Source organism: Mixophyes fleayi, chromosome 9, assembly GCF_038048845.1.
Source record: "Mixophyes fleayi isolate aMixFle1 chromosome 9, aMixFle1.hap1, whole genome shotgun sequence".
NCBI lineage: Eukaryota > Metazoa > Chordata > Amphibia > Anura > Limnodynastidae > Mixophyes > Mixophyes fleayi.
This window is the reverse complement of record NC_134410.1, coordinates 83,529,978-83,546,221: the sequence shown is the minus strand read 5'-3', so window position 1 is coordinate 83,546,221 and position 16,244 is coordinate 83,529,978. Positions and strand designations below refer to the sequence as shown.

Sequence of the window (16,244 nt, the reverse complement as noted above, 5' to 3'; positions counted from 1 at the left end):
ATGAAAATTTCTAGATCTAGAATTTCTACAGAATCCTGGCTATACTTCGCTGTAAATTGTAGTCCATAATTGCTCGTATTTATGTGAAGTTTCAGGACCATCCCAAATGATAAAGATGTCATCTATAAATCTTTTCTAGAGCACCAGATTTTCCGCCCAGCTATTGTTTGACCAAATTGTTTGGTTTTTCCAGAAACTCCATATATAGATTTGCATAGCTGGGGCAAATTTGGTGCCCATGGCTGTACCTTGAAGTTGTATATATAATGCATCATCAAACCAAAAGTAATTATGCTTAAGGATGAATTCTTAATTTGTAAGAATGAATTCTATCTGTCTACTATTTAAATTAGGGTCCTGATCGAGGAAATATTTTGTGCTGATGATGCCTAGTTCGTGCTTGATGACTGTATATAAGGACGTCACATCGCATGTGACCAACCAGTAATTGTTGTGCCATACTGTGTCTTCTAGTATCTGTAAGATATGTGTGGTGTCCTTGAGGTATGCTTTTTGTTGTTTTACATAGGGCTGCAGATAGATGTCCAGATAGTGAGAAAGATTAGCGGTTATAGATCCGATTCCTGAGATTATTGGTCTGCCTGGAGGATTGGTAGGGTTTTTATGAATTTTTGGTAAATAGTAAATAACAGGAATGATTGGATGAGAATTATGTATGTAATTGAATTCGTTGAGGGTTAGGATACCCAGATCCCTCCCTTCGGTTAGAATGGATTTCAGTTGTTCAGAGTAGTCGGTGGTTGGGTTGGTTTTAAGACGTTCATAGGTGGATGTATCTGATAAAAATCTGTACATCTCTGCATTGTATTCGATCGTATTAAGAATAAAAATCCCCCCACCCTTATCTGCTGGTTTAATTGTAATCTCTTTAATGTTCTGTAACTCTTTTAATGCGTCAATTTGACATCAGCTGAAATGAACAGCATTCTGTTTGTGTTGCTTGATTTTACCAATGTCATCAAGGACTAGAGTTTCAAAACTGTCTATTAAGCTTCCTTTGACCTGTCGTGGGTAGAAGTGTGACTCAGGTTTTAAGTTTGTATGTTTATATATGTCCTATTCTATTCTGATGGTACGTTCCAATGGTGTTTTAGTAAAGAATTTTTTGAGAGTGAGTTTCCTCACAAAGCATTGGACATCTAAATAAGTATTGAATTTATTAATTGATTTTGTGGGAGCATATTTTAATCCTTTTGTAATTACACTGGTTTGTGCTGATGATGATATATGTGTGTGCTTAGATTAAAAATGCCTGTAGATTTTGTGGAAGAAGGGTTGTCTATGGTATGGGTTTTGGTTTTTTGGCTTCCTCTTCTGAGGTGTCTAGATTTCTTTTTGTGGGATTCAACTGATTTGGTCTTATGTCTAGGTTCATGAATTTAGGGCCTAGCCCCAAAAAATGCCCTATTTGGGAGATCGGATCAGTGGCATGTGAAGTAATGGATTCCAGATTCCTAATTGAGGGTAATGAACCAAGTTTGGGTGGTTTGAAAGAAACTGGATTCGAAAAAGATTCGAAATGGGTTGGCAACGGAAAACACCTCATAAACACCAAACAACAAATGTAGATATTCCATCTATCAAAATCCCTCCACCACCATCACCTATTAAAGAGAATACTCTATATTCTACACCATCAGTTTTTTTTCATACCACTCAAACTTGGTTCATGAGTTTCTGGAAAAACCAAACAATTTGGTCAAACAATAGCTGGGCAGCAAATCTGGTGCTCTGAAAAAGATTTATAGATGATGTCTTTATCATTTGGGATGGACCTGAAACTTCTTTACTTCAGTTTCTATCTCACATAAATACACATAAATACGAACAATTATGGACTACAATTTACAGCGAAGTATAGCCAGGTTTTCTAGATCTAGAAATTTAGATCTCGGACCATACACTTGCCACCAAAACATACAAAAAACCGGTTGATGTGAATAGTTATATTCTGTCAGATAGCCACCATCATTGCAAGTGTTTGAAAAGTATTTCATTTAGTCAATTCACAAGGATCCGATGCAGTTGTTTACATCTGAAGGACTATATAGAACAAGGTACACAAATGGTATCAGAATTTCAGGATAAAATATTTGACACTTACCTAGTCCTTGATGCATTTGATCAATTGAAAAACACTAACATTTGTGTAACATGCAGTAATATAGGTAATAAATATGGAGTACTTGCCTTACTCTCAATCAGTGCCGGCCGGTGGTGCGGAGTCTAACGAACCCCCTGGTGTTCACCAAGACCCGCCGCAAGGCGGGATGGGCTTTGCTGCGGAGGAACACAGGTCGCAGTCCACTGGTCTGCCTCAAGAGGTAAGGATGCGGGAGATAGCTTGCGGTCTCACTGGACCTGGAAGGTAAATAGGAACCACTCCATGGTCAGGATAGCCGAAGTCTGGTACACTGGATATAGATATATGCGTGGTACAACAAGCCTGGGTCTGGTACACCGGAGCGGAGATATAGACGTGGTCAGCAAGCCTGGGAGGCCCCCTTTATTTGGTTAAAGAGCTCAGAGATCAAAGGTAGGGAATATCTGTTCTTCACCGTGATAGAATTGATGGCACGGTAATCAATACAAGGGCGAAGGCCCCCATCCTTCTTTTTTACAAAGAAGAGACCTGCCCCTGCTAGGGATGATGATTTTCGTATGAATCCTCTCTTGAGATTTTCTTGAATATATTCAGATACTGCGTTCGTCTCAGAAACGGATAAGGGGAAAATATGTCAACGGGGGAATGGATTTACCAGGTTGGAGATTAATGGCACAGTCTCAGCTGTGGAAGCTTAGTGGCATCCTGTTCACAGAAGACATCTGAAAAACTTTGGTATTGAATTGGCAATAATTGAGGATTGCCCAGTTGAGCATTAATTTTGGAAAAAATAGGGGTTATTTTAGTCAAACTACTGTGCAAGAAAGAATCTTAGTAGAAAGCCAGTCTTTCCCAGGAGAGTGAAGACGAAGCCATGGCAGGCCCAGGATCAATGAGTTAATGGCCTTAGGAATTTCTAAAAAAGAGATGGTCTCATCATGTAGTGCTCCCACTCTGAAGCTTAAAGGTATGATTCTAAACAGAATGTGTCCTCCAGAAATAGTGCCTCCATCAATGGCGGTGAGGGAGATGGGTCCCTCTAGGGACTGGGTAGAAATACCTAATTGAGAGATGGTAGCCGTAGAAATAAAATTGCTTGCTGCCCCGGAATCCAGTAGTGCAGAAACAGGGTGGACCTTGGTACCTACCACTATTTCACAGGGAATAATAAGACAATCTTTACTGTTGGAAGAAGAGAAGATGTGAAAAGAGGGACCTAACGAAACCTCCCTACTAAACGTTAGCTTCTGTCGTTTCCCGGGCGCTTAGGACAGGTACCCAAAAGATGACCCCCCTCACCACAGTACAAGCACAATTTATTCCTGAACCTTCTCTCTCTCTCCCCAGCAGAAAGGCGGGTTCTTCCGAGCTGCATGGGTTCCTCCAGAGGTTCAACAGGGGTCTGAAAACTGGGAACAAGACGAAAAGGGCCACGACAGGATGTTCCCTCTCCAGAGATCACTCCTTGAAGCAAAGGTCAATCTTTATGCATAAGGAAATTTAAATCATCCAAAGAGGTAGGGAGTTCCTGGGAGATTAATTCATCCTTAATTTGGTCTGTAAGACCTTGCCAAAAGGCAGCTGTTAAGGCATCGTTATTCCATCGGAGCTGTGAGGCCATTGTCCTAAACTGTACAGCATATTGATCTACAGAAAGGCTTCCTTCCCGGAGACGAAGGATACTGGTAGTTGCATTGGCGACCAGACAGGGCTCATCAAAAACCTTCTTAAAGGTAGAAAGGAAATTGGAGTAATTATGTAGTAAGGGATCATCTCTCTCCAAGAGCGGGGATGCCCAGGCTAGGGCCTGACCAGACAAGAGGGATATGATATATGCTACTTTAGCCTTTTCATACGGAAAATTTCTGGGAAGGAGCTCAAATTGTATAGCACATTGATTCAAAAATCCCCTACATAACTTAAGGTCCCCATCAAACTTAGGTGGGTTAGGAATACGTAGAGATGAATCTGCACCTGTTGATAAAGGGGCGACAGTAGGAGCCTGTAGAGGAGCTGAGGCCGTCCCTGACGCTACTAAGGTTGTCTTCAAGGTATCCATTCGAGCTGACAGTCCTTGTAAAAATTTAAGCTTCCTGCTTTTCTACCCTTCCTAACAAGTGTTGGAACAAATCCCTAGGAGAAGGGTCTCCCGAAGTATCCATATTGTGGTCAGAGAAAACTGTAACACTTGTGTAATGTGCCGTAATATAAGTAATAAATATGGAGTACTTGCCTTACTCTAGATCAGCGCTGGCCGGTCGGTGGTGCGGAGTATTACGAACCCCCTGGAGTTCACAAAGAACCGCCACAAGGCGGGATGGGCTTTGCTGCGGAGGAACGCAGGTTGCGGTCCACTGGTCTGCCTCTAGAGGTAAGGATGCGGGATATAGCTTGCGGTCTCACTGGAACTGAAAGGTAAATAGGAACCACTCTGTGGTCAGGATAGCCAAGGTCTGGTGCACTGGATATAGATATATACGTGGTACAACAAGCCTGGGTCTGGTACACTGGAGCAGAGGTAACGTGGTCAAACAAACATGGGTCTTGTACACTGGAGCAGAATCTGGAAGGTCAGCAAGGTACACTGGAGATCACAGGAATCGCTAGTCAGGAACAGGAAGAAGTTGCTCTGACGCTGTCCAGGCATCAGAGCAGGTTTTTTTGTAGTGCAGCTTTGAATTCCCCGCCTGCAGGGTCATGTGACAGTGCTGCCAAGACCCGGAAGTAGCGGAGATTACGGCGCTGGAACGGGGACAGGTAAGTGTAACACACAGAACGCAGAAAATTACTACAATACAGGTTTGCAGATACTCCCGCAATAGCCAAAGATCAAGATCAGATATATTTTATATCAGACTATTTAAGTGGAGCACAACAGTTAAAATATATAATCAAAAAACATTGGCATATCCTACGGCAAGATGACATAGTAGGACCACTACTACCCATATACCCTAAAGTTGTGTTCAGGAAAGCTCCCGCTTTAAAGCGAACTCTTGTCAGGAACCACATCACAAACAATATTCTTAGGAACGATTGGGTGAGTACCACGAGCCATAACCCTGGTTTCTATCATTGTGGTAGATGCAGTAACTGTGAACTCCTAAACTATGGGTCCACTAATAGTACTTCAATATTTTGTTCTACATATATCAAGACCAGTTTCCATATCAAGGACTTTATCACTTGTGATACCAAGAACGTGATATACTTATTACAATGTCCGTGTTCCAAACAGTATGTGGGCCGAACAATTAGACCATTGAAAACCAGGATAGGGGAACACATTAGAAACATTAAGAATGGTTTTGAAAAACACCATCTTTCTCACCATTTCAAACTTGAATATAATTGTGACTCCAAAGGTTTAAGTTTTGTGGACATCAAACGTGTACAGATTAATTGGAGAGTGTCACGAGCCGCGGCGGTACTCACAGCCGCCGCGGCTCGCTTCCTGCCTGCCCCAGCGTCCCGGCCATCACCATGACGACCGGGACGTCACTTCCCTTCAACTCTCGGCAACGGCCGGACGCCCAGCAGTGTAGCGCCGCGTCCCGGCAACAGGGGACAGCCGGGCGCGTGCGCAGAAGGACCTAATAGCCTGCTGGCTATTAGGCTGTAATTATTTTATTAGTCAGCTCCTGGGAGTAGTTGCAGAGCGAGGCTCTGATTGGCTCACCTGTACATTTAAGGCAATGAGGTCTGCTACCTCATTGCCGATTATAGCGTTCTGTCCTCAGTCCTGCTGCCTGCTTGTGCTATCCGTTTGGTTCTTGCTACCTTGGATTTGACTACCCGTGTTTTGACCCCTGCTTGTTCTTGGACCTGTGACCCTTCTCTTCTGACCTCGACCTTTTGCCTGGATTTCGGATTTTGCTTCTCTGCCTGTGTGTCTGACCCTTCGCTTGTCTCTGGATTTTGCATCTGTGCCTGTGACCCTTTGACCTAGGATTCTGCTTAACTGCAGCCCGCCAATCACTCCACTCCTGGGTACTCCTTTAAGCCAGTATACGTTACTCGACCCTCTGTCGGCCCGCAGCCCAGTCTGTCCCCACCACTAGGGGCTCCAGCGAACACCGGGCCTTCAGAGTAGTCTCCGAGTTTCACTGTACTGACTTGGGAGTTCCTAACAGAGAGGAGGCAATAACAATAAATTGATTAATGGAGAGAAATCTAGGATGATTTTCCTCCTAAATACCCTTATACCACGAGGACTGAATGCAGAATTCGATCTCTCAGTATGATAGGATCATGAGCACTGGCCTCTACTTTTACCACTCATTAGAGATTTCTGCTTAAACTTATGCTACTGTCAGGCAACTGTCATCATTGGGTCTATGACACACCAATCCCCCTTATGTGATATCTCCATGTTTACTACTACCATAACACCCTGGTCATGCCCAACCTCTGCTGATCTTGGAAGCCAAGCAGAGTGTTGCCAGATTAGTACCAAGATGGGAGACCGCTTGGGAATATCTGTGTCACGGCTCTGAATAATTTTAGTGGATCACTTGCCTCTACTATTGATAGTATTAGTAGAGGATGGTGGAACACGATATGCAGAGTAATGCTATACACAGGTTTAAAAGTTCATGGCTCATAAGCGTCACTGAGAATAATAACGAGATAATAGTAGTGCTGTAAAGTATTTTGACTGATGGTACAACAGGAAAAATAAATATATATATCGGCAGAGCTGAACAGACGGCAGTTGGTCAGATTGCAGAAACAAATCACATATGCTACTTCATAGTTGGTAACCCTTGACAACAGCATGAGATGAGCAATACAACAGTTCAACGCAGAGGTGATGAATAAGAACACTTGAATCCAATAGGTAAACACACAGCAGATGAAGGTGAATCACTGGTACAGCTAAAGTCCGAACAGAGTAATATATAGACTTGGCTGATCCGAGAATAGAGATGAATTAACTAGCAGGTGGTTACTGGTATCACAGTGATTCTTATCTAGCAGAGTAGTAAGCGTTAAACAACATCCAAGGACTTGGACTACAGGTAACAGGTGTTCCAGTCTCAGGTGCAAGGTGAGTTCACTGTAGTATGAAGCAGCTGAACAGAAACACGTAACTTGAGCTGAAGAAATAGCCACTGGCACAATAAGCAGTTCACAATAACAGTCCAGCAAACAGGTAAACAGCAGAGTGATGATAAGCCGTGCCAGACGTGGAACTACAGGTGACAGGTAACTTGATAATGGCAAACAACTCACGAAGTAGTCGGCGTGCAGATGAACGGCAGAGAGGACTTTCATCTTGCAGATGAACAGCAGAGAGGAACTTCAGCTTGCAGATGAACAGCAGAGAGGAATTTCAGCTTGCAGGTGAACAGCAGTGAGGAGTTCAGTCCAGCGAGCAGGTAACGGACACACGGAAGGAGAGGTATACAGCCAGATCCAAGTGCAACCAGAGTAACATGAAGAACAGGCAATGCCCCCATAACCTTGGGAGGTTAGTATAGTGCTCCAGGACCAATGAGGTTCAGGAGGAGGTCCAGATCACAGTAGCCAGGAACACCTGTGAATGTAATGTCTCTGAGGCAGAAGTAAGCAGAATCATGGTTCTTAAAGGGAAAGTCACAGCGCAGGCACCTAGCTATGGGACCGGCGTGTGACAATCTGGTTTAGTAGAAAAACATGTTTGAGAAATATCCCGATTGGGGTGTACTGGTGAGGATTGGACCCGTTGACTAGTCTCCTTTCAATGTTTTGATTATGTTACACAAACCCCCTTTTTATTTCTGATATATATGGTAAATCATCAATCATATCATATGATCCCCTCTCTCATCTGGATGCTATCGGTAAATTAATTCTTACATATTGTGTAATTATGAATAAGAGCCAGATTGTGGCTGGTTGTATTGTGATTTATCTGTGTATAACAACCCAGTAATATACCTGTCATAGACATATGTATTGATAATCAAGAGTTATATTCTGCCTGTTTGATCTGAGTTTGTTTTATTTATATTATTGATTGTTTATAGTATAACATTTCAATGGGCATAATGTAGTTCCATCGTTATGTCCCCCCCTCTTTTTTGTATATGCATTGTATCATTCATCTCCAATCGATTATCAATTTATCATTTATGCTACATATCTACCAAAGCTATAAATACTAATGACCAGTCTTTAATATCAAGACCAGATTTATCAAAATTACCAATCCTGTGCAATTAATGATTACAACTATAAAAGCATGTTTCCACAACAACGATGATGCTCCCCTGAGGTAATTCGCTAAGCGAATGAAACGCGTTGGGTCACACCCTCTTAGTGACGTCACACCGGAAGTGCCGTGCATTCCACTGTGGAACGCACGCCGTCTACCACTCCACCGCTGCTTGTAGATTACTGCTTGAAGCGCTGGTGTTTATACACGGATACCCATGCTTTCATCAAACAGGACACATCTAAAGGGACACTACTGGACTCTCCTATCCATTTGCGGACATTCAGGTTAATAAGGTTGGTCAAAGACTGTTACAAATCGGACCTACCATATAGGCTTTTTCTTTTCTTGTTTCTTAGAGGTTTTCCCGGCCCAATATCAGTTCAGCATCAATTGGACTTATTCATGTTGTAATATTGGACATTTGAACCTTTATTTTATGTTGTGATTTTTGGGGTTTTTATCTGGATAGTGACAACATTGTCGCCTCTTTCACTGTGTTTTTTATTTTTCTGTAATTTTATCCACTTTGTAGTATGTGCAATTAAATGGATGCTATTTTATTATCCCAGGTTTGTATCCCCTGATTCCACTCCATAACAACAGAGCAATGACCAGATTTTCTCATTAATACTTTATGTTCATTTTGTTGCAACTTTATTGAATGTTATTTCTCTATCCTAGTTATCCACCCCTTGATCTACCATAGAACATTAGTACAATTACCTTGGTGGCATAGAATATTAGGACTATTACTTTATCCTCTCTACAAATACCCAATCTCAATAGGACAATTGAGCGCTATCACTATATAATTTCATTATTCTTAATAGGGTAGGAATATCCCCCCTTTAGTGAAGCTGCTCTTGCTCTTAAAAAGAGTAGAGCGCAACCTGTCTCTTTTCCATTGTTTAGACTCTGCAAGCAAACTGATGGAAAAAGAGGATGACGAGTGTGATTTGATGAGTGCGGCAATATCCAAAAACAATTAGACGTTTGGAAGTTGACAACTGGGTAGAGGCAGAACGGATAATTATGAACCTGCTTTATAGGGCACGTGGAAATTGCGCAGTACACTGGCTTGACAGAGTTCCATCCACCCCCCCTCCCGGCAATGCCCAAGATTTGTTCTGTCCTGCCCCATCTCCTTTTTTGCCTCTCCCTCCCCAAAGACAACTACACCTGGTGGGAAAGATTGTCCAGTACACCTTCTACTTTTAGGACTTCCACACCAAGCAGCAGTGCTAGTTTGCTGTTATACAGTGGAAGTCCTTCCTCCTTAGAAAATATAGAACATTATAATTCTGAACAGTTGTGACCTTTTCTAGATTGTTCTTTACAGTTGGATTAAATTACATCTATGCCGTTTTATTTATAGATGTAAATATATTTGGGTTTGCTTTTATGTTTTGCTTTTCTTTATAGGTTTTAGATATAGATGTAAATGTTTGTTTTGGTTGTGTTTTTTTAGATTTTTTATACAGTATATATATTTTTTGGGGGTGTTGTTGTTAATAAGCTAAGTTCAGTTTATATTTTAATAAAACATTTTTTTACAATCTGTCTTTCACCAACCTTCATATATTGTCCCTGTAGAACTTACCCACAGTTTGCAGTGAAATAGCGGCGCTGTACTTGAGATCAGCCAGTGGCCTTCCAGTAGCCAAAAATCAGAGTGTAGCCACCAGTCTCTTTTCTGCAGATATGGGTCCAGTACCCTCCCTCCTGCCTTTAGGACTTATACAACAAGCACCAGTGCTAGAACATGCTGTAATACAGTGGGAGTATTCCTCCTTAGATGATATAGAACATTATTATTATGAACACTTGTGAGTTTTTCATTTGTAGATTGTAATTTTTTTTTTCACAGTTTGAATTTGGTGTTTTTATAGGTTTTTGATTTTTTTATATATGTGAAGATTGGTTAGTTAAAGAAATACTCTGATTTTCATTTTTTTTTTTTTATTAAAATAAACTGAACTTATTATTCATCACAATAATATTTATTGTCGATGTAAAACTTGCCTGCTGGCCTTATAGGTCTCAAATATGATCAGACACAGAGGTTGCAGTGAAATAGCTGTGCAAAAATTAGAGGGTTGCAACCAATCTGCTCTGCAGTTATGCATGTCCTCCTTTGGATGAGTGGGGTGACAAATTCAAGTAGTTTCTGGAATGTAGGATCATTCATCCACAGGACATTCCTGAACTGTACATTGTGTACAGTTGTAATGGGAGTTAACCAAACATACACTATACACAAAGCAACGAATTGCGGTGATAGTATATCCTGTTTCTAGAAGTTGTGTGCGCTATGGTTTAGCCCATTATTTACATTAGGTTTGCCTATTGCTGCACTGACAGCAGATGTCTGTAGAGTGTGTACAGAGTACTGATCGTTTCAGCAGATGTTTATGAGAGATGAAAATGTCAGATCTGACTGTAAATTGTGTAGGTGTGTACGCATCAATGTGCATGCTCATCAGGACTTTCAGTCGTTGGTAAAATCATTACAGGAATCGGATCTGCAGCAATTTTGTGTGTGTGTGTGTTAATCCAGCTTAATTTAACACTTTCTTCATTTGGAACAATTTTCAGAAAGTAGATTACAAAATAAGATTCTAAAGTGTGACAATGGTTTTTCTTGGTTTGCAATCTATTGTTGTTGTCCTTTTATCTGTAAATGTGGTATAACTTTGTAACATTTTTCATCACTACATGCATGTTTCTAAAACTCTGGAATTATTGTATGTCTCAATATATAATATTTGCTGCGTGGACACAGGTGACTTTTTTTAATTGTGCATTTTTAATTTTTTGAAATTTTTTTTTTTTTATATTATTACTTCTTAGTGTGTTTACTACTTTACGTTAAGATTTTATATTTTTACTATACAATTGAGGCTCGTTTACATTAGTTTACTAAAGTACTACCAGTATATCATATTCATTAATACCTCTGCTGTTTTTTAGGTGGATAGCTTTGAACTGTGGGAGAAACCCCTATCTGGAAGGTCTTTAGCGGTGTCTGTGACTAACCGTAAAGAGATAGGTGGTGCTCGCTTTTTCCAGCTCTCGCAATCCTTGCTCTGGAAAGGATTAGCTTGTAAAAACAAGTGTTATCTGACGCAGTTACTTCCCACACGGTATGAGTATGGATACTTTAATGCAACTTGCTCTTTGCCTCTGCTGGTAAACCCTTCAGGCACTGTGTTGCTGAAGCTGGAATAAGAACCCAAGTTTCACCTCCCCAAAACTGATTATGAAGAGGAAAAATTGTTGGGAATGTCTGAATGCCGTTTTGGAAAGTGGTAACATTACAACATGCAATTTCTAAGAAAATCGTCAAGAGTGGGGGTGCTGAATCTTGTGAAGAGTCCATTTTATCCTTCCGTCATTAATTGTAATACATTGTTCAGTACAGAATGCAGATGAAGTGATAGGTTGTAAAAAAAAACAAAAAAAAACAAATGTTGATTCTTAAAAAGCATAATGGAAAACTTTACAATATTGAGGTTCATATAAAAATTGTAGTTTGTTAAATAAGAATTATAATATAGATGGTGATGGCAATTGGTCAAATGTGAGGAATTAATGGTAGACTTCATGTATTTTGAATGTGGCTGCAGTACCTCAATTCCACCAGAAGTGCTGCTGTTTTGCCCCTGAATTTTATACCTTGCCTGTAGGAGTTAATCTCCTTACCTGATTAGTACTGCACCTGTCTCACAGCATCATGTACCTCCCTCAATCTGTGTTCTGTGCAGTTCATAGTTTATACCTGGCTGCTGCTTGTCTCTTGTTTATCCCTGTTCCAGTTATGCTTTGCTGTTGTCTGATCTCCTGTTGTGACCCTCTGTCTGATTACTGGATTATGCTTGCTTGCTGTGACCCTGACCTCTGCCTGGCTACTGGACTCAGCTAGTCTGTCTGCTTCCCTGGACTGCCTTGTGCCTCTGGCATCTTGATCCCTGCCTCCTTAGTCTGGAGCCTCGTGCCTCCTGGCAATTGGGTAACTGAATATACTTGTGCCTGCATATAAACTGTTTGTTAATGCTTTGAACCTGTTGCTTCTGTAGACTATTCCTAACATTCATCACACCTGTTCATATTGTGTATTGGAGTATACCTGTTTATTCTGCTACCTGAATCTGCATATTTCATAAACTCAGTTTTTCTGCTGCTATTGCCATGTCCTGAATTCACTAGGAATCATAACATAGACAGGAAGAAATTTGTAATAGTTGACCTAACTCTCCCCATCTTACCTTGGATCCCTAAGGCTAGCAAACCCATATTAGCCTAACAACACCCCACAAGTGATACAAATCCTCTTCTCTAGTCTCCAAAATAAATGGCATAGTTTTGAAGATAGAATATTAGCAATATAAACAATGTACGTGCTACATGGACTGCCAACAAAATAAACTAGAGCTAAGAACCTATACTAACTTTTTCAAAAGTATTTGCATCCTCTCTAGCCAGGCATCTGAAAATTTCTGGTATTTACTAACATCATAGAACCCTGAAACTAACACCTGGACAGCTGTGAGGTTGAGCTAGGAATTCAAACAGAAAGGAGGAAATTAAATTAAATTTTGAAATAATTGCATTATTCCTTTAGGCACATACTGACCCTAGAAACAACATCATTTTTCTTCAATTGAAACATTGTAAGATATATGTCCAGCCAAAACATACTGGAGCACTCTACGCTAAGCACACATGTCATGTCCAGTACAACTGCCCTATTTTTAAGATACAAAAGGAATAGTTGCAAAAAAGAATACTACAGTAAAGGTAAAATGACATGTGATTGTATTGTGTAATACCCTATTGAGGAAATATGTTAAGATGCATGATCAAAAGGTTTTGACTACATATATACTTATTGCAGCAAGAAGGCTATTCAACTTACTGAAAGTATGAGTCTACCCTTAAAGCGTGGCAGCTTGTGGTAGTCAATATTATGAAAACGGAAAAACCATTGTGCAGCAATGCAAACCCATTACAGATACCATACCATTAAATGAGCACACAACTTTATATGGGCAATTTCTTACACTTTGACAAATAAGGTAACACAGTATCTGAAAACAAGTAACAGAAAATAGACCCAACTCAACTATGGAAGTCTTTTTTTTTTTTTTTTTCTTTTTTTTTATGGAATACCAAACAGTAGTATTTCAGCCTACCAGATAGCAAAGGCATTATTGGAGCCATCAACGTTGAGGCAAATGTAAGAAAGCTGGAGTTGGGCAACCCTTTGTACAACAAATGACTAAGGAAGTCACAGCTGTATACAAGGACCTTACTACAGTCCTTAGAAAAAGATCAGTGTCAAAAAAGAACAAAAAATACAGCGCTGACAACCAAAGAATTGTAAATACTGTTGAATAATTAAATGGCATAATCCATCATAACGATGCACCAGAATGAAAATAACTAAAAACAGAATGGTTCTATTTAAAAACAAATGTTTATTAGACCAAATTAATACACATATACCATAATAAAAAAGCCACCAGAATTAAAACAAAAACATACAGAGATTGAGTGGTTATATGGTGGTTGTCCAATATTATCAGCTGATATTCTGAACCCTCAAAAGATTTTGTGCAAAAACAAACACATATATGAACCACATAGGTGGCATTATGAAATAAAAATATTTCAATTGTATGCTCTGCATAGATTAATTATCGTAATAAATTACTAATGTCCTGATAATTAATATTGTAATTGTTTGGTTCCTACAAAAATTGAGTCCAACCTGTGGGATCCAGGAATAAATATGTCTCGAATAATACCAAGTAGCTACTGGTTTTGAGAGATGAAAAGTGCACTTCACCATATGATTATAAATCAGACCTCCGATTGGCAAACCAAATCACTCCAAATTAGTGTGGTTTCAAAGTATTGTGGGCACTGCAGTCTGTGGTATGACTCACAGTAGTGGGGATGCTCCAACAGTAATTTTACCTCTGAATGCTTCCCACAGCTGCCGGGCGATGGTAGTCATGTGTGCAGTCAGTCTTCAGTTAGTATGAATCCTTTTCCTCATAAGGGGTCCACATTAGTAGGTAAAAAGAGAGCGGTCTGTATATGTCAGCTCTCAAACACTTGGAGGAGAAAGCCCATTGTTGTAATTGCTATAACCCCGCTGGAATATTACTAAAACAAGATCATCTTGCTGAGCCCAGGAAAGGGTAAGATCGTTGTTGTGAAAATGAACATTTGATGGTGGCATTAAGACTTGTGTAGTGGTTCTGGCTGGCAAAGCCAGGATCTGCCGACAGTCACATGAGTCAGACAGTCTGATTGTGAAGTCTACCTCCTGGGTGATACATAGACTGAGATAACAAACTGAACGATTGTGGTATTTATCAGATATATTTCTTTACAACTTTAGTATACTCCAGAATTATTTGAATTGAACAATTTTTCCTAAATGTGCACTATTCCTGTTGTTTTGAATACAATAATCTCATTGGTCCTCATTATTGAATTTGAGTGAATTTTATTATTTTATGATTGATCTATGATTGTATGTGTATAATGTAATTTTACTTTCATTATTTTGTTTTTAATAAATTTATATATGTTTACAAAACTACATGGTGGTGTTTATACTTCTGAGAGGATCTATTTTTGCACTTATGTTTTTTTTGGGGGGGTTTTTGTTTGTTTTTATTTAAATCCATATATAACTAGCTACACAACTACTTTGTAAAGAAGCTGCACTGATCCCCTCTTGATTTCCCTAATGGTGGTTTAATACTGTTACAGTTCTCTGAGGACTAGTCTATCTAAAGTTAGCAACATGATTATCCCTATTGGATATAGGGTTGTAGATATTAATAACTATCTCTGAAAAAATTCTCTCTGCAGGTTCAAACTCTCTATACCTTCATTTACATAAACTGAGTATTTGGTGGCATATTGAACCTTGTTGCAACAGGTTGTCGGGGCGACGTCTGTATTTCCTATACAGATGTATATAACTACCTTCAATTGACAAGCCAGTATTAGTTATCAGATGTAATAGCAGCTAGCAGCAGTACCGATCAATCGGAGCCCAGAAATGAGAAAACACACAGAGTCTGGTTTCCAAACTGAACTGCTTTACTAATTGAAATAGCTCATATTTTTATAAACAACAATCACGTCAATGGAAAGGTTCTGTAACATAATGGAAAGTTTCTGTGACATAAAAATAGATATAAAACAAGGTAGCGGCCAAGCATAGTAATTTCAAAAATGCTAAATGTCATCAAGTTCCATTATTGATTCTGAGGTCCTTGAGGCTGTCATTACTTCTTGATTCTGCAAAGTTTCACATTCATAGGCGCTCAAGTAATTTCCTTTGTGGTCAGCTTCTTGATTTCAGACAAACATTAACACAAAATATCTGATTTAGTAGATTTAAGGATATACAACTTACTTACAGATATAAGCATTATTATTGCAAAAATGCTAAGACTCTTATTAATAAGATAACATTAGAAACATTTTCCTTACTCTAAGTGACCCTAGACCCCCACAGTCCCTTCTCTTTGTCATATTAATTAGGGCTTTTAACTCCCTAACAGGATTCAAGCGTAAAGGCTAGGGCAACGTTGTTGGTGACTACTTTTTTGCAATGACACTGTACTTGTCCTCTGATCAGAGCAAATGTAATAAACATTCGGCACCCCGGATGCCATACCCTAATCACGACCTCTATGACTCTATTGTCAAGGGGGGTCTTTCTCTTGAATCTCCATATATCTCATAAATGTTATCCTTTGTTCTCCTTCCAGCTCCGAGTCGTCCCCAGGCCTCATAAATGTAACTTTCAATCGAGGAGGATCCTGAAAAACGAATTTATTTGCAGCTTCAATGTGTGATCATCATCATCATCATCATCATCAACATTTA

The 16,244-nt window shown here is 39.8% G+C and overlaps 1 protein-coding gene across 2 annotated transcripts in view; it reads left to right on the top strand.

Annotated features, from left to right (window-relative positions):
- GLA (galactosidase alpha) overlaps positions 1-14,940 on the top strand; it is a 45,150-nt gene extending 30,210 nt beyond the window's left edge. Inside the window, exon 8 of one of the 2 annotated variants that reach the window (XR_012678910.1) lies at positions 11,298-11,379. Coding sequence is in view for 1 of the 2 variants with exons in the window: in XM_075184604.1 (XP_075040705.1) it covers positions 11,298-11,555 (258 nt within the window). In the remaining variant the exon portion in view is untranslated. Of the gene's footprint in view, positions 1-11,297 lie in introns of both variants that reach the window. The other variant, XM_075184604.1, reaches the window with a different exon arrangement.
- The last annotated feature ends 1,304 nt before the right edge of the window (positions 14,941-16,244 follow it).